Genomic DNA, 26,428 nt, shown 5'->3' on the forward strand with positions numbered 1-26,428 from the left:
TACTCTAAGGTGTTGGCCTCGAGGTTGGGGACGGTTCTACCCCAACTGATAAATCCGGATCAGGCTGGGTTTATTCCAAAGTGAAGCACACAAGACAACATCAGATGAGGCTTGGAAATCCTTGACCTAGCCAGGAGAGGATAGTCTTGCCTTGGGAGTACTCACACTGGATGCTACTAAAGCATTCGACAGAGTGCACTGGCCCTACCTTTGTGGTGATCTGCTTGCTTTTGGATTTGGCCCGTTGGCTAACTACCATTGACTTTTTACTCGAATAAGGGTTAATTGCCCCTGTCCCTATCGCTCATGGAACTAAGCAGGGTTGTCCACTGTCTCCTTTGATTTTTGCTCTTGTAATGGAGCCATTTGCGCAAAGGATCAGAGACAACTCGGAGATCACAGGGACTGAGGTAGCTTGGGTGCAACACAAAATGCCTCTTTATGCCGATGATGTCCTGCTCATGTTAACTAATATACCAACCTCCCTTGAGGCTGTCATGTCTGAATTAAGATGATTTGAACTGGCTTCTCTGTCAATTACTAGAAATCCTTGCCATAAGTGTGCAATTGCCCAAGCAAGTCATTGCCGCTGCGAGATCCACCTGTCGATTCCGTGGGCATCTGACACTATTGAGTACCTGGGGGTGAGGATTCCTGTTTCCCCGCAGGATGTATATTGGGTCAACTTCCCAGGGTTGCTTAAGGATCTTGCCGAAGATCTTAAACGTTGGAGTAAGCAGGAAATATCACTGATGGGACGAATCGCTGCAGTAAAAATGAATCTTTTACCCAGATTCTTGTATCTTTGTCAAGCCTTGCTAGTTAAGATACCCAATCTTGAAGTACGTATGCTGCAGCGTAGCGTCCTACAATTTATCTGGGTGGGCAAAAAGCCTAGAGTTCCAAAAGCTGAGGTTTTAAGCGATGCCCGGAGGGGAGCAATGGCGGCTTTGGGCCTCCTCAGGTATTATGTGGCTGCTCGGGTTACGCACATTTTGGCTTGGAGGTCCCCTCCCAGATGGGTAGCTCTTGAGAAAGCCAACTCCTCCTGCCGGTTGTCTTTCTTACCCTTTATCGACAATACTAAACTCCCCGATCTGACACACACTTGAGCTCGACAAAAATCTTGCTGTATTACTGGCACGTGGCTTTTATGAAGAAGTGGGTGAATCTGGTTTCAGACCGTGCTCTCCAGTCTTTGGTAATGCAGAATTCTCCCCAGGATTCTTAGGGAATAGTTTTTCAAATTGGCATAATGGGGGTCTGCATAGCTTGCATCAGCTGTACCAGGAGGGCTCTCCTCTCTCGTGTCCGAATGTAAGGCTCAATTCTCACTAACCGAAGGCGAACGATTTAGATATGGTCATATTCGGCACTGGATTTCACAACTGTGAGGAGCCAGGTGACCTGCGAAGGTGAGAGTATTGGAATGTACCCAACAGTATGGCATAGATGGGGGTAGAATCTCATGCTTTTATAAACTTTTGGGAGGCAACTTACTAACCGTCAGATCCTCCTACATTGCCATTTGGAAAGCGGATGTGGGACCTCCTGTCGAGGATTTATGGGAAGAGATCTGGGCTAGAAACCACGCCTCCTCTAGATGTGTAACCAATAGAGAATGTATGCATAAACTTTGCTACAGATGGTACCGGCCTCTGCTAACTTTACATAAAATGAATGCTGCTTTGAATTCGGCTTGCTGGAGGGGGTGCGGCCTTGGGAAGCTACTTTCATATGTGGTGGTCCTGTCATGTGATCCACACTTTTTGGGTTGCTGTACTGTCTCACATTAAGGAGAGAACTGCAGTGGACTTACCCCTGGCTCCACTAGTTGGCCTATCGCGGTGCTCAGTGGAAGATGTGTACCCTAAATCGGGTTGCAGAGCACAATCGGCGACACACCAATTTTTAGCAACTAAAATATAAATAGCACGATCGTGGAAGGCTCTTATGGGGCCAGTATTGGCACAATGGTGGATGGAGGTATGGGACATCTTGGTCGACGAAAAAGTTACAGCATGTGTAAAACAATGCGCTGCCTTGGTATCTAAATTTCTGGCTCCCATTTGTTGACTATTACCAGAATTTTCCCTCCCTAACTTTTAAACCGTCTCTACTTTCAAACTATTCCTTGATGTGATGTCCTTGGTGTGGTACTTTTTTTTATTTTAACAAGGTTCTGCATTTTCGCATTAGCGCCTCGGTGGTGGGATGGCTTGTTGGACCCGGGAATGTTGTGCATTATGCATTCAGCCATATTTTACTGTCTATGTATGTCTCGCATCCTTGTTTGAATAAAAGGTTTGGGGAAAAAGTTATAGAATTTTGCTTTTATACTTAACAGATACTTCATTGTTCTGATATTGTGAAATGTGTAGGCTTAATTGAGCTGCAACAAGAATGCTGTGTGACTTGACTAGTTTATATTTGTGTATGATTTTGTATTATCTGGGGAGATGGTTTGTATTTATGGCCTGTATTGTTTGTCTAATTGTGCATAGGAGACTTTTAAATATTCATGTTCGTGTACAAGGTTTGTTGGAAACCAAAGCACAAATGGAAAAATAAATAAAAAAGAATGCTAATCCATGCACTGGGAGAAATTGTTAACCCTGAGGTGCAGGCCCGTTTCTTGGCCCGGGCAAGGTGGGCAGCTGCCCGGGGCGCAACCGCCAGGGGGGTTCGCAATTACCCCGCTACACTGGAACCTCTGGAGGGGATAAAATTCCCCAGTTTGTGGGGCGGCGCATTGCCGTGGGGAAAGTTCTGTGGGTCAGGTACTGGCGCTGCCCCTTCCGACTGTAATGTCACAAGTACTACGTAACATTACAGAAGTCAGAGGCTTCCTCCGACCACTTTAGCGCCACTTGGGGGGGGCATAAGCACAACAATTAAAACACTTCAGGTCCCCCTGCAGCTAAAACCAGCTCCTCCCATCACAATGCAGGCAGGAAACTGCTAATGGTGGGCCATTGGTCACTGAATGGTTTCGTGCTGACATTGTGTTGGGAGGGGAGGTAGTGTGGGGCGTGGGCGTCCACTGTAGGCAGCTTTGCCTCTCCCAAAATAAAGCGGCGCTATTTCTTTCATGCTGCTTCTTTGCCAAACTTTATAACAATTCCACTTTAAACCACTTCCATGGCACTGGTGATGAGTTACTTCATTATGCTGATAATAGTTTTGATCAGTGTTGCCGAGTAAATATTCTTTAAGCCATGACCCGGTTCATTTATTTATTCATGCAATGTTTGTCGGGTACATGGACACAGATTATTTATTTATGCAATGTTTGTCGGATACCTGTATCCGACAAACATTGCATAAATAAATAGGTACCCGACAAACATTGCATGAATAAATGAATAATCCGGTTCCATGTCTCCTTATAACAAGTCAACAGTCAGACTTTACTGTATCAAAGCATACACTTGATTCCCATTGAAAGAATTTTAAAGTGATTGTTTATTGTGTTCGGGCGTCTCCTTGTCATTGCCCTTTTGGCTTAGGTTGCCTCCAAACCCCCTTCAGCATCTTGTGTTCTTTGATGGTTGCATATACTGCATCCTGTGCCATATTCATGTTCTCTTGGTGTGCCCAGTCCTCATTATCTGCAGCCTAAGTGGGACTAGAGCATACAATTGTCTTGGGCACCAATGAAAAAGTGGCCCACTGTTGCAAATGGCAATTCATTCCTTGTGTAACGGACTGTTTGACTTTGGGTAGGAGTCCCTTAATGGTGTAGTTTGGGAGTGGGGTGGGGTGCGATGCAGTGGGGCTGGGGCGCGGGGTGCGGTGGGGCTGGGGTGCGGTGGGGCAGGGGCGCGGGGTGCGGTGGGGATGGCGCATTGGGTGCGGTGGGGCTGGGGTGCGGGATGGGATGTGGGGGGGTGTATTCCTAGTGTTTCGCTCTGGGCACCAAATGGATTAGAAACTGCCCTGCTGAAGTGCGTTATAATGGTTTTCAAACAGGCAACATAACTGTGGAAACCATGATGACCATTCTCCGTGATAAAGAGAGTGGAATTAACATGCAAGGAGGATTCATGACAAGTGGGAGTATGGCATCCATCCTGCCACAAGACTGCAGCCTACCTTGTGTTCACTTATTTACAGGCACGCCTGATGCAGACAGGTGTGAAACCATTGTTCGCTAAACACTCCTTTTGCTTGGTATAATATTTCTTAACATTAATGTTTTGGCTATAGAACAGTGATAAAACACACAAGTTATGAAATAGTTAAGTTGACATTCATCACACAATGTTGTCCATGCACGAAGCCCCCAAAACAGACCACCTTGAGTTAAGCATTTCCATAAAACATTCAGGTGCTTCGTTTCAGCAATATGGTGATTAGCCCTCTCTTAACATGGCATTCTTCCGTGTTAATGTGTCTACGTACATGGGGGAGTAAACAATGTTACGTTGGTTTCATGAAACAGAAAAGTCAAAATGTTTTTCATTTATGTGATTTTTATTATTTTTTGATCCCAGCAATTAAACCACTGTACAGGGCTTTTGTAATCCTCGGTGGCAGGGGCGTTGCCAGGGGGGGGGCTAAGGGGGCTATAGCCCCTGGTCTTTTGGTTGTAGCCCCGGATAGAATCGCAGGAGCTACAGCCAAAAGACTAGCTAGCCCCCAGTCCCAACAGTTCCGACATCAGCTTAGCCCCAGGTCTTTTCCAGACCTAGCAACTCCCCTGCTCGGTAGCCTTTCAAATACTGTGCTTTCGTTGTGTTGGTGCAGAAGGGTCCCTCCTTTGTTCCTGCTCAGTCCCGTGTGTGCCTCGAGCTCCTGTATTCCCACCACAGCCTCGCAGTGTAGAGCTCGGTTCTACTCCATGCGACTTAATTTCTTCAAACCCCCTCTTTCCCAGTCTCCCCTTCCTCTCTCCACGGCCGCTCAGAGTTGCCAGGTCAGAAGGAAAAAATAAGCTGAATGTTCCTTTAAAACATGCCCAAAACAAGCTGACTCCCAACCAAATAAGCTGCAAAAACAAGCGCACCTCTAAAATAAGGTGGAAAGGTCTCAGAAGTTGAAAAATAACTATAACGCAAAGAATACATACAGAGAGCTCAAACATATGTTAACAAAAAGCATTTATTAAAATTGTTATTTTCTAACAATTTGTGTCTATTTTAATTTGTTGTATGTGTGCGACTTATAAAAGCAACATTATTGGCTTTTTGGATCCTTGGCTGCTCTGGTGCTTGATTCGTCGCTCACCTCTGGTCCTTGGCTCCATTGCAGGTACCTGCCAAGTAGCCCCATGTACTTCATGACACTGAGCCAGTCCAGGCATTTCCTATTAAATGCTAGGACTGGTATTTTATTTCTTCCCATTATAAGTATGGGCCTACAAGGACCAGTATGCAAAGGGAAAATCCAGGACTAGCTCATGGCGACAAGCGTGACATGGCCCCCCCACTGTCGTCCTTCTGGTATTGGGAAACCTGGTTGATTGCTGTCATCTGGTCCTTGGTTCATATAGTCCATCACCCCTCTGGTCATTGGCTCCCTCATGACTTACTCCTCTAGTAAATCACTAGCCCACCCATTGACTGTTCATTGCCATGCTAATCCCCAACCCCAGGGCTTTAAGTGGGCCGGGGCCCGCCGGGGCTGGGCCCCGGCAGGCTCTGAAATTTCGTTTTGAGGCGGGGCCCTGCCGGGGCCCAGTAATCTCCCCTGGCAGCCCCGGCCACTACACGAAAAGGCATTTTTTTCTACAGCCTGAAGCGCTCGCTCGTTTGCGAGAGCTTCAGGCTACAGAAAAAAATGCCTTTCAGCCATAATGGTGGCGCCGCACCTGCGAGGCATCCCTTTAATCAAGAGATTCCCGTCGGCCGGCGCCACCATTATGGAAAAAACGTGAGGCCGCTGAAAGCAGAGGCCTTGCTTTCTAAATACTGGAGCTGCCGCGCATTCGCGGGAGTTTCAGTATTTAGGAAAAAGGCCTCTGCTTCCAGTGGCCTCACGTTTTCAGCCTTAATGGTGTGGCTGCCCCTCCCCAGCTGGCGAGGGGCAGCACCACCATTAAGGCTGAATAGGCAGGCGCTGTCCCCTGCCAGGCAAGCCTACACAAAATAAATGCAGAGATCAGCACCCTCTCCCCATAGGGGAGAGGGTGGTAATCTATACGAAAGGCTGCCTGGCAGGGGTGGCAGTAGCCCATTGAGCCCGGGCTCGTTAAGGGGGCGTGGCCTAACGGGCCATCAAGACCCCCGCTGTTAGGCCACGCCCCCTCGATGAGCCCCGGCTCGATTTGTAGTGCCACTTAAGGCACTGCCCAACCCTGTTCTTGACCCTCCCCGCCCAAAACACCTTCTCATGGGAACTCTTTGTGCTCTCTTTAATCAAGCCTTAACATTAAACTTTGCACTCAATGCTGAATGAATTTGAGCTGTAAATGCTACTGGTGTAATAGAAATGTCTTAACCTGGTCTGCGTTCAGCCAATCAAGTTAAAAGCACTGTGTGTGTCCTTCAGTTAGTCATGTTAAAAGTTTTTGGCTTTTGCAAACTTATCAGGCATTTGCCAGGCACTGCCATTAGATGCCCTGGTACTTGCACCATTTTGCACCTGGTGCCGTTCATACAACTAAAGATAGCAGTGCCTACCAAGGGCCTTTCCCATGCCTACACAAAACCCTAAACTATTGTCATTGTCTATGCTTGTTTCCATCATGACTAAACTACATGTTGCTGTAAATACCCCGTGTTTACCTCTTGGCTAGGTAATGCGTCTTCAAAGGGTCTCTCATATTGAAAGAGCCCATCAATGCAAAAGAAAGGAGTACTTGCAGGTTCACATCAGGAAGGCAATCAGCCCGAGCCTCACAGCGTGTGCATAACAGCTTAAGGCAAGACGGCATGTTCGCCTTTCATATTCATTTTTTTTTTGTAAATGGGGCCAAGTCAGACAGACTGGCAAACAAGCGGAACAATAAGCACACAATTAAGGAAAAACGCGGACAAAAACCGCGACAAGCAACCTGCTAATATTATAAGCGACTTTGGGCAAAAACAAGCCCAAAGTCACTTATAATATAATAAGCGGACATGGCAACACTGCGGCCACTAAAAAAGAATAAAATATGAGAACTGCTTAAATGATGGACACGGGCACTCAAGGACAGGGGTGGAGCTACGCAGATCACTGGCCAATCCCAGGAACAGAAATGTAGGAGGGCGGGCTATGACATTAGCTTTTCATTTCGGGCTGCATGTATGGCTGTAGCCATCAAGTGGGCGTGACTCCGAAGATTGCCGAACACTGCCTCCCACAATCTACCATGGGAGGCAGGATAGCATACAACACCGGCAGCATCCTCACCACAACAGCACACTTAACGCTGGACAGCTTTCTTCTCTGCCTCTGGGAGCCTCGGGTAAGTTGCGCTTCGATCTTCGGGAGCGTTGACAGCTCCGGTGATCTTCCGTAGCTTTATTGTGCTGCTTCATGCTGCTCGGGAACACTTATCTTCCTCAGCTGGGCTTCTTCTTAGTACGCTACTTTCTACTGCGCATACTCTGCAGCTCTGCTGGACTTCACCTTTCAGGGTGACTCATGCTGGCAGGCTTCTCTCCGTGGCTGCTTCTGCACCTCGGAAGGCTCCTGCTTTCCCAGCTACTCCTCTCGCACGGCCATTAACTGCTCCACGCCTTCTTCTGCTGCACTTTAATTCTCTTCTTCCACATTAGCTGCAAACACATCTCCCTCTAACTGGTCCTCATCTTGGCAATTAAATACCCCGCCAAGGTGCTTTCAATGACCACACCTTTGAGTTTTCACCATTCTGAAACTCCATTGCCTCGGAGCTCCTCTTCTTCGTCCCAGTACTTTTAGCATTATGGGAACTGAAGTCCATAGAAGAATGTTTAACATTAAGTAGTTTCGTGTTATTTTTATTAATTCAGGCTGTTCTATAAACTGAGAGTTATTAGAATAAGGGTAGCTTGTGGAGGGAGTTTGTAATTCTACATCAGAATGAGAATTTCTCAAAAGGTAGAAGTATGACAATTCAAGGTTTTCATCATCAATTCCTGAACCTTTGAGGCACCAACTTTGTTTTGCGTAACTGACTTTTTATAAGTATCCTTTGAACATTAATATTAGAGGGACTAGCACATTGATAGCATGCCATTAAATATTTAGGAATGATTTCATTGCCATCCTTGGAGGAAGATGAATACAGCATCTCCCCTATTGGAGTCACCACTTCCTTGATAGCCTTCTCCTCCCATGTGATCCTTCCCCCTGATACCATCCTCAAGATCAAGTAGTGGCTGCCTCCCCCTGGCCAAATGGGAGGAGACACCTCTTTCTCCAACTCCACAGACCTTCTTTTCTGTCCTCTTCAAATAATGGAGGCAGCCCCGATGTAACGTCACTCCAAGGGCCAACACCTGGTTGAGTGTACTTCCCGTTTGGCTGTAGTGTTTTAATGACTCTTCTTTGTCCTAGTCTCCTTCCTGATGATGTGAAGAGAAAGGTTATGATTACCTAATCGATCTGACTTCGCTTTCTCCTTAACATCATAAACAGCAGCTTCAGAAGTAAGATCAGAGTAGCAGTATCTATTTGCTTTGTTGGAAGTATTCTGACTGGAGCACATTGGTAGAGGATTTAGGTATAGAGGCAAACCTCAGATTTTGAGAATTAAAGGGGCCGCATCTCAGACTTGCATCCTTCTCCCTGGTGGGGAATTTCTTCCCATGAGATATTCCTGAAGTGCACCTCCCCCATGAGGATTGCTGGTTAGCGGACACACCGCCCTGGCCTTATGGGGAGGGTTTTCCCCTCGGGGAGAAGTGCCATCATCTGAGGGTCGTCATATTGGCCATTCAGAAATCCTGCAGCTAGGAGGGCTAGCCTGCAGCATTTTTTGTTTAAAATCATAGGATTAAGGCTGGTGTTCTTTTAAAACCAAAAGGATTCGAGACAAGCCAAAGATAATGGTTTAATACAATAGAGGGGTTATTCAATGCCTGGGTCACTTTGTAAGAGAAGAAAACGAGAGTCCACAAAAGGAGTGAAGAGCCATTGCCCTGCTGGGATCTAGCAGAAAAGACATCAGATCCTCCATGTTTTTGAGGCTGACCTCCCATAGGCAAAGAAGTCATCATTTGTGATGGGCAGGGCAGTGATTAGCCTTCCTGGGAACTCTGTGATGTTCAGCGTGAATTGAAATGTCTTGTCATCTTCCTAAATTGATCAAGGCAATTCTCACAAATTGATGGTTGGGCATTGGTCACTTTCAAATTGGTAAGTTCCAAGACAATTTTGTTTTGGTTTGTGCTTTGATACTAAACTGTGAGTGTGAATGGAGGTGGTTTGCACCATCACCCCTCAAATCATTCAGGCTTGTGTTGCTGTGTGTTAATTTAAACTATACCTTCTCACTAGTACCTCTCAAGAGTTGCACTGAAGCCCATGATGATCCCGAGCAGATACCTAGAGAGTAGAACTTTTGCATTTTGTCAAATAATATAATATTGTTTATGTACATTCAATAAAGCATAGCAAATGATGATAAATTGAACAGCTTTTGCACAGTGCACAAGCTCATGTACGTTACCTGAAAATGTGCATTAATTGAATGGTGCTACTAAGCCCAACCAGCATGGACTTTTCCCAAGGTGTTGATCTGGGATCCAACAGAAACTCATTGAATATTAGGCCAACTGATTTGCTATCCACTGTGCACAAATATTTATATTTAACTTGATCTGTTTTATTCTCCAGTTTCTTGCTTGCCCAATAAACTGTTCAGCTCTGCTCCAGCTAGTATACAGAATCTGATCTATTCTTTACAGTACAAGAGCATCCTCAGGGCCTCTGGGCTAACATCTCAGTTGCTTCTTTATTCAGCAATTTGTTGTGGAAGGCGTGGATATTCCAGTGTCAAAAACAAACTCCCCTTTAGGTGCTTATGGCTTGCTGATCTTTAAAGAAAAAAATTATTCCAATTAATAACTAAACATAGACACATAGTCTGCATGTGAAGGATTAGGAATCCATCTGCTGCCATATTCATTCGTTTAATTTGAGATCCAAGAGTCAAGATCTTGACTTATACTCTGTGTAATGTATTATTATTTTTATCGTTTTCTTAGATGAAGGAACTTGGTACATTGACCTGAAAAATAAGAACGGCAGCGCAGGCAAGGGAGAGCCTTCTGTTAAAGCAGATGTGATTATGAGTATGAACGGAGATGATTTTGTGAAGATGTTCACAGGTGAGTAGAAAAATGGCTATTGCATCTTAATTGATCGAAAATATGTGAGGGGTGAAAACGTCTTAAAGCAGAAAAACAAAAATTCAAGTTGCGAGCTACTAGTTAGCACTTACAAAAGTAACTTGCCTCCTCAATTATATACATACAGACATCACACCATTTCTTACTTGCCAAGAGTCAAATATCACCAGTCAATGACTAGAGGTGAGTTCACATTTTGCACACTGCTTAAGGCATGTCCTTGCTGGTTACTGATGTGTTCTCTTGCCAGTATCTATCAAGGGATAGATCTAGCAAAATCACACCAGCACTACCAGGAGTGGAATATTCAAATGGATTGTGTCCTCCAACGTATTCCTCATCTTTGAAGCTGGACATGTAATGTCCAGCTTTGGCTGCTTAGGAAAACTTTTTCGGCAGAGGGCACCCTGCGTCGAGTCGATGTCCCTCGAAGGCCTCCATCGAGGGTTGCGTCATCGGATGTTATAAGTAGCACGCACAGTGCCCGTTGGCCTCAGGTCTGTTTTTCCGCAAACGTGTTTGCTTTGTGAAACTCGGCGCGCCTCGTACTTCTGAAATGCTGTTACTATTGTTTTCTTCGATGTCTTCGTCTTCCACCCCGACGACTCCTCGATCTGGATTAAAAAAAGTGTAAGGAGTGCGGCTCCAAGATGTCGATCACGGATCCGCATTGCGTCTGTCTGTGGCGCCTGAGTGAGGGCCACGAGACGGATACTTGTTCCAAATGCCAAGCCATGAAAGGGAAGGCCTTGCAGGAACGAAAGGGTAAAATGCAGGTAGGCAAGGTGTTTAAGCCCTGTAAATCCCGACTGGCTGGGGCTTCGACCGACGAGTCGATGGGCGACTCTCCTCGTCGGAAGAAGTCCAAGCGCTTGCGGTCTCGTAGTAGTTCCTGCCACTCCTCGTTGAAGCGAAGGCACCGCCTGTCGCCTTCCTCTTCGTCAGGCGGTTCCCCCTCGAGGGTGACATGCCCCTCCAAGACATAGACACCAGCGGAGTGGGAAGCTTTCCGGATGGAGATGCTTCCTATTTTTGAGAGACAGGGCAAGGCTCCGTCTGCACCTTCTGTGGAAGCTGGAAAGGATCGGTCTCGGCCCGATACACGTGCGCCCTCGAGCCCGAGTATTCGGCGTGGTCCCCATCGAGAGGCCTGTTTTCGAATTATTTCACTAAATGAGTGCTAGACACAAGATTCAACGTCGACTTTATGTGGATCTGCATAAGTATTACTGTACACTATAAGATAGTTCCAAAAGCCAACTAGACTGTATTTCGGTTTACGGATTTACCTGTGGATATACACAATTTGCTCTAAATAATTTCTCCCTTCTTTCTCTCTCCTCCCCTTTTTGCTTGCTCCCTCTGTGTGCACATTCATGTTTGTTTGTTTGTTTGTTTATTTATTTGTAGGGCGCACCAAACCCTTAGGTAGCCGGGCGCACAACATGGCAAGGATACTTAAAGCTTAGTTACAGTTACAGTGAATAAACAAAGTTACAGTTCAAATGCTGACAGGTAGAGGGCAAGACGTGAAAACATAAAGCTGAAGTCATTGGTCTAGTGGTCGTTAAGGCATAGCCAGGTGCGGGTGTTATGTCTGAAACTGTAGTAAGACTGATCCCTTCTGAGGTCCACTGGTAGTGCATTCCATTGTTGGGCTGCTTTTACAGGGAAGCTACTACCTCCTGTTTTTCTTTAGTCTAAATCTGGGTATTTGGAGGCAATAGGAGTTGTCTGTCCTAGTTGATCGTGCAGTAGATGTTCTAGTTATTCTTTTCTTTAGGTAACGGGGGGGGGGCTGTGTTGTTAAGGCATTTGAAGGTTAGTGAAACAGTTTTAAGGAGGATCCTATCGCTAATTTACAACCAAGTGTGGTTTCTCCTGGCATTAGATATATGCTCTCGAGTGGGGAGGTTCAGAGCTGTTCTAAGCACATTATTTTGCAATGTTTGTAATTTATTGATAATGTATTCAGTAGTCCAATTTTGAAAGGATGAGAGCATTGGCTGGTGTAATACAGCTTGCTAGTGAGAGGAAGGGTCTACATGCTCTAATAAGTTTGCCAGTGTAGGTGGTAGATGAGGCCGGGGAGTTTACCAGTTTTTTTGTAGATAACTTGGAATCCAGATAGAAACCGAGAGTCTTTACTTCTTTGGCAACTGTGATTATATTGCGATCAATATTGAAGGCGGCGTACGTTTTTTTTAGGTTATTGGATGAGCCAAGGATCAGGATTTCCTTTTTTGTCGTCGTTCAGGCAGAGGCCATGGGTTGCCATCCATGCCTGAATGAGGGTGTATATTTCGTTTACTAAGGCTGTATCTGAGATGAAATTGCCCGAAAGGGAATGAGGATCTGGGTGTCGTCTGCGTAGCTTGTGTAGGTGACAGCCAGTCTGTCCAATTTGTCAAATAAAGGCTTAGTACAGATATTATACATGGTTGGAGAGACACATGAGCTCTGTGGGACGCCACATGTTGTTTGAATTGGGTCTGCTGATGCAGAAGTAGAGACTTGCATACTTCTGTTATCTAGAAAGGACTGGATCCAGGCTATAGCTTCACTTGAGAAGTGGGCAGCCAATGTTAGGTGTTTGCATAATACTGCATGGTCTACCAGGTCGAGCGCTGCCGACAGATCAAGGAGTAGCAGCATAGCTGTATTTCATTTGTCCTTGATCTCATCTATTTGAGCTTTAAGGTCTATTAGAGCTGTCTCCATGCTGTGCTGGGGTCTGAACCCTGATTGGCGGGATCCTAGAAGTTGATTGGTCTCAAGGTATTTCTGAATTTGAAGATGGGCCACTCTATTATCTTCAAGAGGAATGGGACCGTTGTGATGGGCCTGTAGTTGGTGGGGATTGAGGGGTCTAAGGTTTGTTTTTTGAGAAGGGGTAGAACCCAGATTCTTTTAGGCTACTTGGGACAGTGTTAGAGGAGAAGGAGGTATTAATGTGTTTGGAGATAAAGGGGGCTAAGTCTCTGGCTGCATCCTTGATTATTTGTGCCGGACAGTTGTCACCTTTACAGTTAGACGGCTTTAGGGAGGCAATCATTTTTTCAGTTTCCTGAGTGGAGACTTTGGAGAATTTAAATGGGGCTAAGTTGGGATTGTCAGTAGGAGTGGTGGTGGTGTTTCAGTAAAGGGTAGGGATGCTTTCTTTACTGCAATTTTGGTTTGCAGTGTTTTTATTTTATTTGCCAGAGCATTTTGAATGCTGGTACACCATTGATGGTCTTTGGGTACGTTGTCTAGAGGAGGTATACTCGATTCTAATTCTCGTAGGATCACAAATAATTCCTTAATGTTGGAGCATGCTTTGGAAATTCTTTCATTGTAGGCTTCTTTTTTGTTTTTGGTTTGGATCATTTCTTTCTTATAATTATTGGCACACACTTTAAGATTAAGTTTATTTTGTTCTGTAGGTGTGTGTTGCCAAATAGTTTCTAGCTTCCTTCTTCCAATCTAAGTTCTTTCAAGTGGGGGGTGAACCAAGTATTAAGATGAGTTTGTTGTTTACTCTTGCGTACCTTAAGTGGGGTGATGGTGTCTCGGATCTTAGTCATAATGTCATTATAGACATCCACCAGCGTATCTGGTCGGAGTTGCTTGGCAAGGCATTAATCACTGGAAGGAGGAGGGGTAGAATGGTTCAGGTGTGATGTTTTTCTTTGATCTCGTGGGAAGAGAGGGTGTCATTATATTTTCTTTATATCTTTGTTTAGTGTTAAGCTAAAGTCAATTAGGTGGTGGTCAGACCAAAGTTGGGGGGTGATTTTAGTGATGTCTGTTGGGCAGTTTAAGGTGGCTACCCAGTCTAGGGTCCTGCCTTTATCATGGGTAGGGTAGAGGACTTTTTGCTGAGGTCATGTTAAGCTAGCATGGTAGCTATCGCTTGTGCTTGTTTGTCATCCGGATTGTTAAATCCTAAGTTGAAGTCACCTAAGATAATTATCTGGGATGAGTCTTTTATATTGTTAGCTAGGAGGCTAGGAGTGCGGCATGGGGATATAGGTAGTTTTGCAGAGAGTAGTTTGCAAGATTTTAGTGGGGGTAGCGTGGATAGTCTTAACTCCATGTTAGTTTTAGCAATGATGGCTAAGCCCCCTCCTCTAGAGTTGGGTCTTTCCAATCTTAAGAGTTGATAGTCTTCTGGTATCGCTAGTGTGAGTGCTGGGCCTGCTGCCTCATGCAGCCAGGTTTCTTGTCGGATGTTAGAATGTCAGCAATTTCGGTGGCATGGGCAACAATAGATCTGGCATTCATCAATGCTCCAGCTATCTTAGTTATATTAGGTGATTTTAGGGTTTTCAAGGTAGCTGGTATATGTTTTATCATTTCAGTGTCTACGGTTGTTTGCATTTGGGCTTGTGCCGTGTGCAAAGTCGTGTTTTTAGGGTTGGTGCGGCGGTTTGAGTGGGTTATTACTGGTCAATTTAGGTTCGTAGAACGAGGAGAGTCTTGTTCAAAGCCTAGTGTTTCTATTCAGTGTAGGACAGGGTGCATATTTGATTTGCTCCATAGTTATTGAGATTAATTGCATGAGCAGCAGCGGTACAGATAACCACAGAATTTTTCTGACATACATCATGCGGTAGTTAGTTCCGGTTCCCTAGATAGGATCAGGTAGGCTAAGGTAGAGGCCACAATGGCGTAAATTGGGTCAGGTTAGAGTCAGGCTAGTTATGGTGGGCTGTGAGAGTCTCTGTTCAAATTTGGTACAGTAGTACGCATAGGCTGGGTTTAGCGTAGGCAAAAGTGGGTTGGATTCCATAAGGTTCAGTAATGGCTAAATTGAGCACAGCCTGGGTTCGGTTTAGTCATAAAAGGCTAAGTTCAGTGCAGTTCATACAAGCTAAGTTGTTGTCACAGAGAGCTAGAATCAGTATAATCACAGTGGCTAGGTTCCATATAATCACAATGACTGAGTTGAGCACTGGCTAAATTCGGTTTAGTCACAAAAGGCTAAATTCAGTGCAATTTGTTAGGGAGAATTCTCTGTTTAGGCTGAATTTCCTAACCTAGTGAGTCCCCCAGCTGCTTTGCTGGATTTTTGGGGGGTTTATTTTCTCCTGCCAAGAGTTGAGACTCTTTTACCCTCACTCTTGGGCATGATTTGAGTGTGTTTTTTTGAATCTAGATGTGGTTAATGGGCTATGGGGTCTTTTACTCCATAGGGCTTCCTGTGTTTTTGTGATGTGGGTTACCCAGCACCCTCCGTGCAGTAACACAGGGGTGTCATAGTGACCCCCCAGTATAGACTCCATACCCTGGGACTGACTACTGTCTCCCAGGACATGTAAAGTCACCATTGACTTTACTAGTCTTAAATTCTGAACAGAACCAGTACAAACCATCATATTGTGGACGTACTGGCTGGGGCAATTCAATTGCCCCAGGGTCTGTTAGTCGAGGGGGCACGTCTCCGTCCCCCCTGATCGAGTTTTGGCTGGTGGCAGTGGATACTACTTTTTATATTCAACCGCAAATATTTTCCTGTGGGATTTCCCATTGTTTTAGGCTACTATCTTTATTTAATTATTTACGGTAGCCTCGAACATACCGCCGGTTTATTTAATATTAATTCTCCGGTTGGTATTTTTTGCCAAAACTTGATTCTAAAATGGCGTTTGTGTTCTCTTCTGTGACTCCAACCCAAGTCGAGCCCTTTGTTCCACTTTTTGGCGGGCTTCTCCACAGAAGCCCTCCAAAGTGGGGCCACTCTGTCTGGGGTACTTAGGAGGGGTGGAGGGAAATTTAGGCACCCTGGACTGAGTTGCCTAGGCAACTCAAGTCGCACTCCATCCTGATTGGCCCAAGTGGTGAGCCGGCCGGCTCACCACTTAGCATGTTTGAGTGACAGCTAGGCTGAGTGAATGGGGGTTTGCTGCATAAAAGCAGGGCTTTGGGGACTGGAATTTCAGAAGTCGCCACAGGACCTAAGAATCCGACGAGGGAGAAGCTGAGCCGACCTGCCACGACACCACCACCGGTGGAGCCCTGCTGGACTGCCTCACCACTTTTCCCAACGACAGAGGAGATCTCTCGCCGGAGAGTCTTCTTCCTTTGACTGGTGGGGATAACCAGTTTCACCGTCTTTTCGCTTTCCCGACGTACCTCGTGGCCGCCTTGCCTGTGCCAAGCACCCCGGCAACCGGGATACCACGTTTTACCACGACCGCGTAACAAAGGTACCACCTTTAACCGGGAAACTCCGCGGCTGGTTTCTGCCCTGGTAGTGCAACGACCTTCATCTTTCCTCCAAGTCAAGATCTTCTCTTCCCCTGGACGACGACGCAACTTGCACCCACTACCAGGAACAACTGCCACCGCTGGAGGATCCTTCCCACTTAAGGTACCGTGTCCCGCCTAGCTTCCCTTGCTACCGACTGTACGGGGTAGATTTAGCCCCCGGCTTTCGAGTCTGGGTTAGCCTGGGACACCCTGGCTAAACTTTCCTAAGCCTCTCTAAACTCTTTTTGAACCCTCTGCAAGACTTTCTAAGCCTAGTGTAACTGTGTGATCTTGGGCGCATTTGTGCTCTGCTCTCTCTAAGAGGGGGCCCAGCCTTTGGACTTTGGCTCACCAGTGACTTTTGTTCTTCTGCCTTGCTAATAGTGTTCCTGAATCTTAGAGTGGTGTACCTTTCCATATTCTGTATTTTCCCCTCCCTTTCTCACAAACTTATTGGAGTGCAATCTAGTTAAGCGCTCACCTCTGTATGAAAATAAGTGGTGTTTTACTGTGACTTATCTGATAAGGAAAAAAGGGGCGTACATATTACAATAGTAACTGTGTTTAGAATATTTTACAATAAGAGTGCTGGAGTGTTTCAAGCCGTGTGTTTTTAAATAAATAATTATATACTTTGATACCAAAGCTCTGGTCAGTGTTAGCTTGTATTATTGTATCTGGGTACCTATTGTGTATACTTTGCATACTGCCTAACTCTTCTTGAGGGAAGTCTGACTGCTCAGCAACAGCTACCAGATAAATCTGGGTGGTGCGGACTGCTACCAAGTGGGTTTACTGCCAACACCTGTAGTCTTAAATCTTTTGCAGTGTTCCGTAAGGGAACTGCACAGGTTTCTGCCTAACACAATTCACACAAGCTAAATTGTAGTCAGAAGGCTAAAATCAATATAATCACAGTGGCTAAAATCCATATACTCACCATGTCAGAGTTGGTCACAGGCATTTTAGACTGGATTTAGCAATATGGTCACAGAGGTTAGATTGAACACAAGCAATAGGCTCGTTCAGTGTATGTGCAAGGGTCTTCCATGGGGGATAAATGACATGGAATCATCAATTATTATTGGGAGCGGAGGTCAGATGGCAGCAGGATCGTAGTGGCTAAAAATAATTGCAGCCGAGAGTAGTGCGCAGAGCAGTTAGAGTAAGGGGGAGCACATTATATTGTGCTGGTATTGGGCGCACATGGCATGTGGCGAGGAGTTTTGTATACAAATAATATGGGGAGGTTTAATAGCATAGTAACAGTCGTTTCGAGATGGGTCAAGTACACGTGTATGGGCAAGGCACTAGTTTAGCAAATACCTTTGTTTAATAGTGGCGTTACGTGCGGCATGATTACAGCGTGGAAGGGGCCACAGCCAAGACACCGGCACGTTGCAGCATCATGTTGTGATGGGGCATCACAGCCCTTGGGGACCCTGTGTTGAGAGCGTTCCGAGCCAAAATAGCAGTAGGTGGATCTTGCCGCTAGTTCATCCACGTGCAGTTGTGGGATACAGTGTTAGTGAGAATAAAGTAGCGTCGTGCCTGGCCCACAGCCCAGACAGGCTCACGACAGGAAGGTGCCTTGGTGTGAGTGCCTTGGTGTGGTCCGGCTCGAGCCTGCAGGCTCACGGTTGGTTGTAAAGAGGGCCTAGCAACCATTGGGGATAGGCAATGGGGCTTGGTGGAAACATAATGCATTTCTATTTATGGACTTTCAACACACATGGTGTATGACCATGGTATTTTAGGCATTATATGTTTTAGACTAGGAATAACATTTCTATGCCCTGATGACGACCCCAATGGGTTGAAACACGTGTTGACTGGTTTTTTGACGGTTTTTGCAAACCTATGTTTGTTAAATATGTGCTTACACAATTTTTTTGTTAGTGGCAGTTAGAGTCAGTTCATGATTTCAAATTACATTTGTGTGTTACATGAGGTTACACCAAGTTTCTGTATTAGTCAGTCCATGACTTTCTAATTACTTCTGTGTTATTTGTGGGTATACAAAGGTTTTGGAGCACGTAAATTTGTGGAGTCAACAAATGTATACCTTTTTGTCAACATATCTATGTGTGGAAAAACGAGGTTACCGAACAGCTTGTTCTTTAAAGTATTGTGAGGTTAATCAACCTGTGTATAACCTCTCATAATAAACTAAGCCGCAAGGCGCTTTTTATAATTGGTTTCAGACTCTGACAGTGAGCGCGGAATGTGAGGAAACACATCGCTCTGGTTTAGTTTTTAAGGTGACTGTGAGAAGTCACCTTTTTTCTCACTACTGCAGCACCCTTTGTTATCAATAGCTTTTTTGTATTCATGTATGGGTGCGCACATCCAGTACAAGGTTTCTCACTCATATTCCTTCCAATACTAGAGTGGTGTGACTGGGGGTGAATGATCGAATGGGATTGCTAACACCCTATAAAGGCAGGGCGAAGGGTAAGGTTGGTTATCACAAGGAAATGGGTGATATCATGTCTTGCCTGCAGACTTCCTCTCCTCAATCCCCAAGGACTTTCCACCCAGGTGATCCTCTGTCGCATCTCCACCCCCAGGGTCAAGATCCAAAAGCGATGTCCTTTCCCTGGCCACCTGAGAAGAGGATCCAAGGGCAGTAGGGGTGAGGGTGCCCTCAGGTTTCGAAACAGGGGTTAATTCTTAATCTTTTTAAGAGTGTCAACAAAATCTGCGATACGTAAATAAAATAAAAAAAGGGGGGGCCAATGTACACCCCTGTTTCAGTCCATGATTTGTATTCATTTGTTCACCTAACTGGCCATCCACATTACTTCGCACTTGAGATGAAGTGTGTGAATAAAGTGCCATTATAAAATGCAAAATAGTAGGATCCATTCCTGTATTATAAAGCTTCAACCACAATTTCTGCCTATTGACTTTATCAAAAGCTTTGGTATAGTCCACAAAGCATGTATAGAGTGGTTCTTTTTTCATCTATAGAAGAACTAATTAGGTCAGGTTCCACACACATGCTAACGTGTTGGTGCCTTTTCTAAATCCTGTTAACTGTCTTTTTAATCTTTTTTTTAGATTTAATCCATTTATTCATTTCTTTCCTTTAATAGAAAATGACAGAATATTTTGCCCAGTGGATTAACCATGGCCAGTAACCAATCGTTTTCAGGATTAACTTAAGGGCCCTTTTTATGAATAGGAACCAATATAGATCTCTTCCAGCTAGTGGGGCCACACCAGCTAAAATTACCTGTTTAAATAATTTATCAATGATTGCCCAGTGTGAGAAACCTGAAGGTGTCTCACACGCTAGTCCCTGGGATCTCTCATCCAGGTGGCCAGTTAGAAAAAGGAGGCTCCTGGTTACGGCCCTGCTCTACCCAAGTTTAACATTTGATACATACGAATGAGCTGGGTCACTAAACCCAAAACATACACTTCAGTCTCTTAACATATCGAAGACTAGTCAGTTTCACTTCTTCAGATAAATTTAATATACAACATATATTGTATTCAGCTGCTCTTCACATCTACCGATCCGGAAATACACTAAAAATTGAGTTATACCGTAAACTGACGGATCGGAACAGCCTCCTACACTTCAGCAGCTACCATCCGGATGGTCTGAAATATAACCTACCATGTAGGCAGTTCCTGCGTCTGAGGAGAAATTGTTCAGACAATGAGCAATTCAAGCAGCACGCCCTCGACTTACAGGATAGACTATCCAACAGAGTGTACCCAAGGAAGACCATCAAAAACGCTCAAAAAAGAGCAGCCAACACAAATCGAGAGATATGTTTGACCGTGAGACCCAAGAAGAAGTTGGACAGACTGGTCTGTGTAACTACATATAGTGCACTAAGTAACCTGATAAAAAGCATGGTGAAAAAACACTGGCATTTGATTAAGAAAGTGGGAAGCCTAGATAAAAACTTTTTTTGCTTTAAAAAAAAAACAGAATCTGAAGGAATCACTGGTCCACGCATACATAGAACCACCTAGGATACCGAACGCGTTGTGTGGACTTAGCACCAGTCAAGGGACATTTTAAGTGTGGCCAATGTTTGGCCTGTAATTTCACCGAAACAAAAAGACTTTTGGACACAAACATCTTCTGGGAACTAAAGGACCACACGAATTGCAACAGCAAACAAGTAATTATGTAATTGAATGTCTGTGCCGACTACTATATGTAGGTAAAACCATTATGGCTGTTAAGACAAGGATCTCGGACCATCGATCCTGTATCAAGAACAAAGTACCGGACAAACCATTGGTTGAACATTTCAACAGGAAGAACCCCACTAACACGGACCTTAAATGGTTTGTTATACGGGAGCTATCCTCCCAAAGGAGAGGCGGTGATGTCGACAGAGCACTGACCCAGCTTGAACAAAAATGGGTACACATGCTCAATACTGTGAAAGAAGGACTTAATGGAAACACTTCATGGGAACTTAGCCCTGGAACATCCTCTGGAGACTCGATATCCTTCTTTCAGGGGTTTGTGTGACTACAGAAGACAGACTGATGAAATTAACTTGGGGGAGACTAAATGATATTCACTTTCAGGCGTCTGGGTGACATGCCCCCCATGCAACAACCCAGAATGAAGTATGCCAGGTCCAGGGTGGCCTTGCCGTATTGTTGTGAACCGCGGGGCACTAGACCTCTGGTATCCAACGCAGCATTGAATGCACCCATATTGTTTTTGGTTGTCCTCAACAATACAATGTTGGTTTTCGAACACAATATGTTTGCCTTTTCCAAACAATGCAATACAGCATCAAAACATGTAATGCGTTTTGAGAAATGTTCTGTCAAACAATGTAATGTGTTTCAAGCATTGTTTTCCCAAATGATGCAATAAGCTCCAAGAGATTGTGTTGGAATTAATCTTGCACACACATTCTCTCAAATATTGCCAGAGCAAGATGTCTCCATATACAATGCAGTATCAAAAATGTACTGTGTTTTTAGAGAATTGTCCATTCGCACTAGGTAATGTTTCTCAAAGAAATTTGCCTAAAGAAATGTTGCTTGGCTTAATCTTGCTTGCATACATACTCTTCCAGATGCTGTCAGAACTAGGTGTATCCATACACTCCAAGCTCTGTTTAGCTTAACTTTAATACCCTTCCATGCTTCTGTGAATCCACAATTACTGCCGGATCACACTTCTCTCCAGACAATCAATGCTTTTCGCAGCTGATACCTTTCGCATACCGTCCAATTAACGGGAGCCAGTAGTCATCTTCGACATGAGCGTCCAGTTGCTATGACGGACGATGACTCACCCGAACTTGAAGAACCTTCTACTGAGAACACCCGTGATCACAATCTGTAGCACCGGTGTCCAGTCATGGGGGATGCAATTGTAATCAAATGTGGCGCATGCTACACAATATTGATAGCATTGCGGCACTCGGCTTTGGCTTGCCATGGAAACCGATGTGAACATGTGAAATACGGATATGGCTATTTATGATGTTATGGGAACATATCTCTAAATTCATTATTTTAGAATCAGGTACGTGGCATAGCAAACAAACTGTATTTATCCTGGCACCACGGCACACACTGCCGTGTCGGCAGTAAAGAAGATGGCCATAGTAACGCATACAACAGCGTTCCATACCAGGCAGTCGGAGGCCCTACAGCGCCGTACTCTCGAGTCGCGCCTCCACAGACGGAAGCCAGGTAACAAGCCCCCTTTCTCAGGCTCACGTATGCCATTAATAGAGCACCACCATGCAACAGTGCCTTTGTATTTAAAACCAGGAGGGGATACAGACAGCGTCTAAATGGCGCATCATCTGATCTTTGATGCATCGTACCACCGATCTGGAGAATGTAATAGTGCTACACATGTATAATTCGGCCTGCACTCTATATAAACCAAAATCGTTTATGGAAAACGCACAAAACCTCTAGAGGTTACTAACAGAGTCATTTCTTGTCCACAGGCAAGATGAACACCGTTTGAAATTGCCCTACACTACCCACGGAGGCACTGATACCCAGAATCTGTCTCAGATGGAATCCTCATAACAAAAGAGGGTAAGATTCTTTATCGGTCTGTTCACACACAGGGTGACACCGATCTACTTGAATGACCAATGATTTTGACGCTAATATTGGTCCATATTGACAGATTTGTTTGATAAACTTCAACTGATGATTGCCAATCACAATTCACGGACTACTTTGCAGTCCGGACGTCTCTAATCTACGCCGTGACACCAGCTTCTGAACACAGTAAGATTATAGCATGATCTCAATAGAGAGGTTGTTCCTTCTGAATAATGCATTTGTTGCTTTTAACTATTGAAATAATACCTGTTCCATTACCCGACATACACTTTCTGACACCTGCTTCTGTCCATCTTTTGACAGAACTCACAGTATTCTCCCATCTTAATCTAGCCTGATGAAGGCCGATATAACAGCAACTACATAATACAGCTCTAGAAGGCCGAAACACAGTCGTGTTGACTTTTTGTCCCAGTGTTTGATTTATACACTGCTGAAGAATTGTGTGACTAAGCACACTTTGAATATTTTGTACATTTACCCCCATGTTCCCCTTCAAGGGTTGAAGGGTTTGTATATGTTTTGTATTGTTAACCGAGGTATTTGTCTTGGGTGAGCACCGATGTATCATATGTAGATACTTAATGTGAATTAATGAGTATCCTGGAAATATGTTTTAAGTCAAGCTGAATACAATTTATGTTGTATATTAAATGTATCCGAAGAAGTGAAACTAACTAGTCTTTGAAATTTTAAGAGACTGAAGTGTATGTTTTGGGTTTAGTGACCCTGCTCATTCGTATGTATCAAGTCTAGGTGGCCAGGACACGGCCATCGCTTTTGGATCCAGTTCCTGGGGGTGGACCAGTGCTGGAGGATCACCTGGATGGGGGTTGGGGGGTAGTCTGGAAGTGGGACATCGTCGGGTGAGACGCGGTACCCCCTTCCCTGTAAAACCTTTTCTCCATGACACCCCGTAGGATATTCAGAAGTTCTACCCTCCTTTTCCAACAAAAACCCTTTCCTACACCGTAACGGACAACAGACTAACACCCGAGGCGTTTACCTGACATGTCCCAACACAAGGGTCAGGCAATTGACACGAACTACGCACACATGATTGCCCTTTGCTTTCCCCACAGGGATAAAAGGCAGAGCACGAAAGGACACTTCAAGCTTGCCATTTTCACCTCAGACCCGCAAAGCTTCCGAAAGGGAAATCGTAAGACCGGGAAGTCCAGCTGGCGTGTGGTTGATGTGACGGGTGTCAACGGCACACAGGGCCCTCCCGCGCTGATAGTCAAAGCGGAAAGAATCGCTTGCCACTGTGGTGCGGTCCTTGACTCCCGAGACAAGACTCCCAACAGTTCAGCACAGTCTGTGAGTCGGGAGAAGACAGATAGTGAAACAGAACTGGGATAGGCCCAATGTGGCAGATAGAAATTCACAAAAAATTCTTTGTGATGTCCATCCCAGACAAGTTCATAGCCTCACAATGTTTTATTTATTTTTTACTTTGTAGTGTTTGTTTTGAAAAAAGTGGGGTTCATTGATTCCTTCGCACATTTAAAAAGTACCATCCTGAAGAAAGCCCATCTTAACTTCCGTCAAAAACATTGGGACCAACGTATGAAGACATAGGGGCTGAAACACGTGTGGACAATACGACGGCTTGAATGACAAGCTGTCCACTTTCCATCTAGGTGTCTTGTGTAAAAAACACAGATACGCTATTTTTCCACATGCTTTTTACTTAAATAAAAGAAGAACCATACTTAAAGAGTGGATGTGTAATCCGCAATTGACAAAAGTGTGGTTGTTCCCAAAACACTTTGGGAACTCCCGTCCCCTGCACACTATCGAATATCTGAAAAAATCAGAACAATAACTCAAGAGAGTTTCTGGATTTCGTTCACATATAATCTTTTAGGTAGAATTTTTGGAAAAACGAGAATTATGACAGAAACACGTTTCATGATACATAAATAATTTTCCTTAAACAAGTAAGCAAATATGCAAATATTTTCTGGAGACCAGAGATTTTCGTAAAATTATCCTTTTCTTTATTGTACAAAGCATATGGTGGTGCCCAACGCGTTTCGAGTACAACTCTTCTTCAGGGGCAATGGCACAATTGTTTCATTTTTCTACAAAGTGAAGAGATGATATAAGTCAAATTATATTAGCCCATACATATAGTTTATCTCTGTTTTTATCTCAGTTTAACTCAAAAATAGCGTCAACAAGTCATCCGTTGAACATAAAGTAACACATTTAAACAGGTGATCGTAATTTAAGAAAAATATTCATTAATACAACAAAACACACTTGGAAACCATATAGTAGTGTGCTTGTTTTACACAAAGATAAAGAAGACCAAATGTTGTTTATATTCAGCTCGGTAAATCTGCTTATGATCCCATCCTCCATTCTTGAGCAAGAGTTTACGTAGTTATATTTGTACATGGAACTTTTTTTAACAACAAAAGCGTTTTTTAAAAAAAATGAAAACAAGGTTATCTAATTGGCACTTTCTAAATGAAAGTAGGTGGATTGAAGACTTACGTATCTTAAGAAAAAATGATCGGTAAAAGTAAGGTGATTGCAAAGTGCATCTAGTGGTTGTCATCCAACACGGAAGGTTTGCGGCAAAAAGGTTCAAAGTCTGTCGACTACTATTTTTTAACTGAGAAGAGAGAGACAAAGATAAATATTTCAAATAGACTGCATCTAATCTAGAGAAAACCTGATGGCTACAAGTACTTACATGAAATATTTTGGAGGGAGGTGCTACAAGGATTGCCGCATCTGCCGGATTGGAGATGCGTCCACCCTGTGCAGCGTCTCTTTATATACTGACTGTGATGCTCTTTGTTAGCAAAGTGACATGCGCGGTGAGTAGCCTAAGTGCGCATGTGTAGATAAAGCTTGTCATGTCTACTGACGTATTTAGGAAAAGGAAGAGTTGCGCATGTGTAGGACAGATCTCATCATGTTTACTGACGTATCAAAGATCAAGTGGTTGCGTGGTGTACGTCAACCGTGTGACGTATCATCCGCGTCTTTCAAGTAAAAGAAACCAAAATGGTGAACCTTAGGGAGGCGAGTCAGAGTGCTCAGCAAAGACTAGATGTGAAATTTAGTATACCTGACAAACCAAAAAACGGCACTTTCCCGTGTCTGAATTGTCAGCATTGTTCGAATGTAATAAAGGGAGATCACATTAGACATGCCAACACAGGTAAAAAAATACTATTAAAACAATATGCCACCTGTGACTCAAAAAATGTCAAAAATGTCATTTATGCTCTACGCTGTCCTTGTGGACTGTACTATGTGGGTAAAACAGCCAGAAAAGCGAAAGAACGTTGGACGGAGCACAAATCTAACATCCGTACCAAAAACACAAAATCCCCAGTATACAGACATTTTAGAGACCACAAACATACTGTGGCCCAAATGAGAGTTGTGATTCTCGAAATTGTGCAGCCGCTTCCAAGAGGTGGTGATCTACAAAAAATCTTGTCACAAAGAGAATTATATTGGATACACTGCCTTGATTCACTTACCCCGTTAGGGATGAACGAAGAATACTACCTAGGCCCTTACTTATAATGTAGCATTTGTTGATACATCGTTGTTAGATTCCCGTTCTATTTCTATATAAAAAATGTTATGCCAATATTTTTCTAAAAAAGACTCGGATACCATGCTACAGTTTCCAGAAATAGAATGTGCATCCATGAGGAGCAGATATAAATGAAATTTGATAACAAACCGTCTGCAGAGGTTGCTCAGACTAATTAATTTATACAGTAATTTGGAATCGTTTAATGGTTGAATTTATGTTTGTTTGTTTTTGTTGATACATATCCTTACGTATCCAATACATATGTTTCCTTATG

General features: G+C 44.3%; 1 protein-coding gene across 2 annotated transcripts in view; it reads left to right on the plus strand.

Annotated features, from left to right (window-relative positions):
• HSDL2 (hydroxysteroid dehydrogenase like 2) overlaps positions 1-26,428 on the plus strand; it is a 732,267-nt gene that overhangs the window by 689,095 nt on the left and 16,744 nt on the right. Inside the window, exons 10-11 of one of the 2 annotated variants that reach the window (XM_069630634.1) lie at positions 10,122-10,244; positions 22,457-22,554. In XM_069630634.1, the coding sequence (XP_069486735.1) occupies positions 10,122-10,244; positions 22,457-22,476 (143 nt within the window). In that variant the 3' untranslated portion in view covers positions 22,477-22,554. Of the gene's footprint in view, positions 1-10,121; positions 10,245-22,456; positions 22,555-26,428 lie in introns of those variants that run through there. The other variant, XM_069630633.1, reaches the window with a different exon arrangement.

Source organism: Ambystoma mexicanum, chromosome 6q (assembly GCF_040938575.1).
Source record: "Ambystoma mexicanum isolate Mex_15411 chromosome 6q, UKY_AmexF1_1, whole genome shotgun sequence".
Taxonomy (NCBI): Eukaryota; Metazoa; Chordata; class Amphibia; order Caudata; family Ambystomatidae; genus Ambystoma; species Ambystoma mexicanum.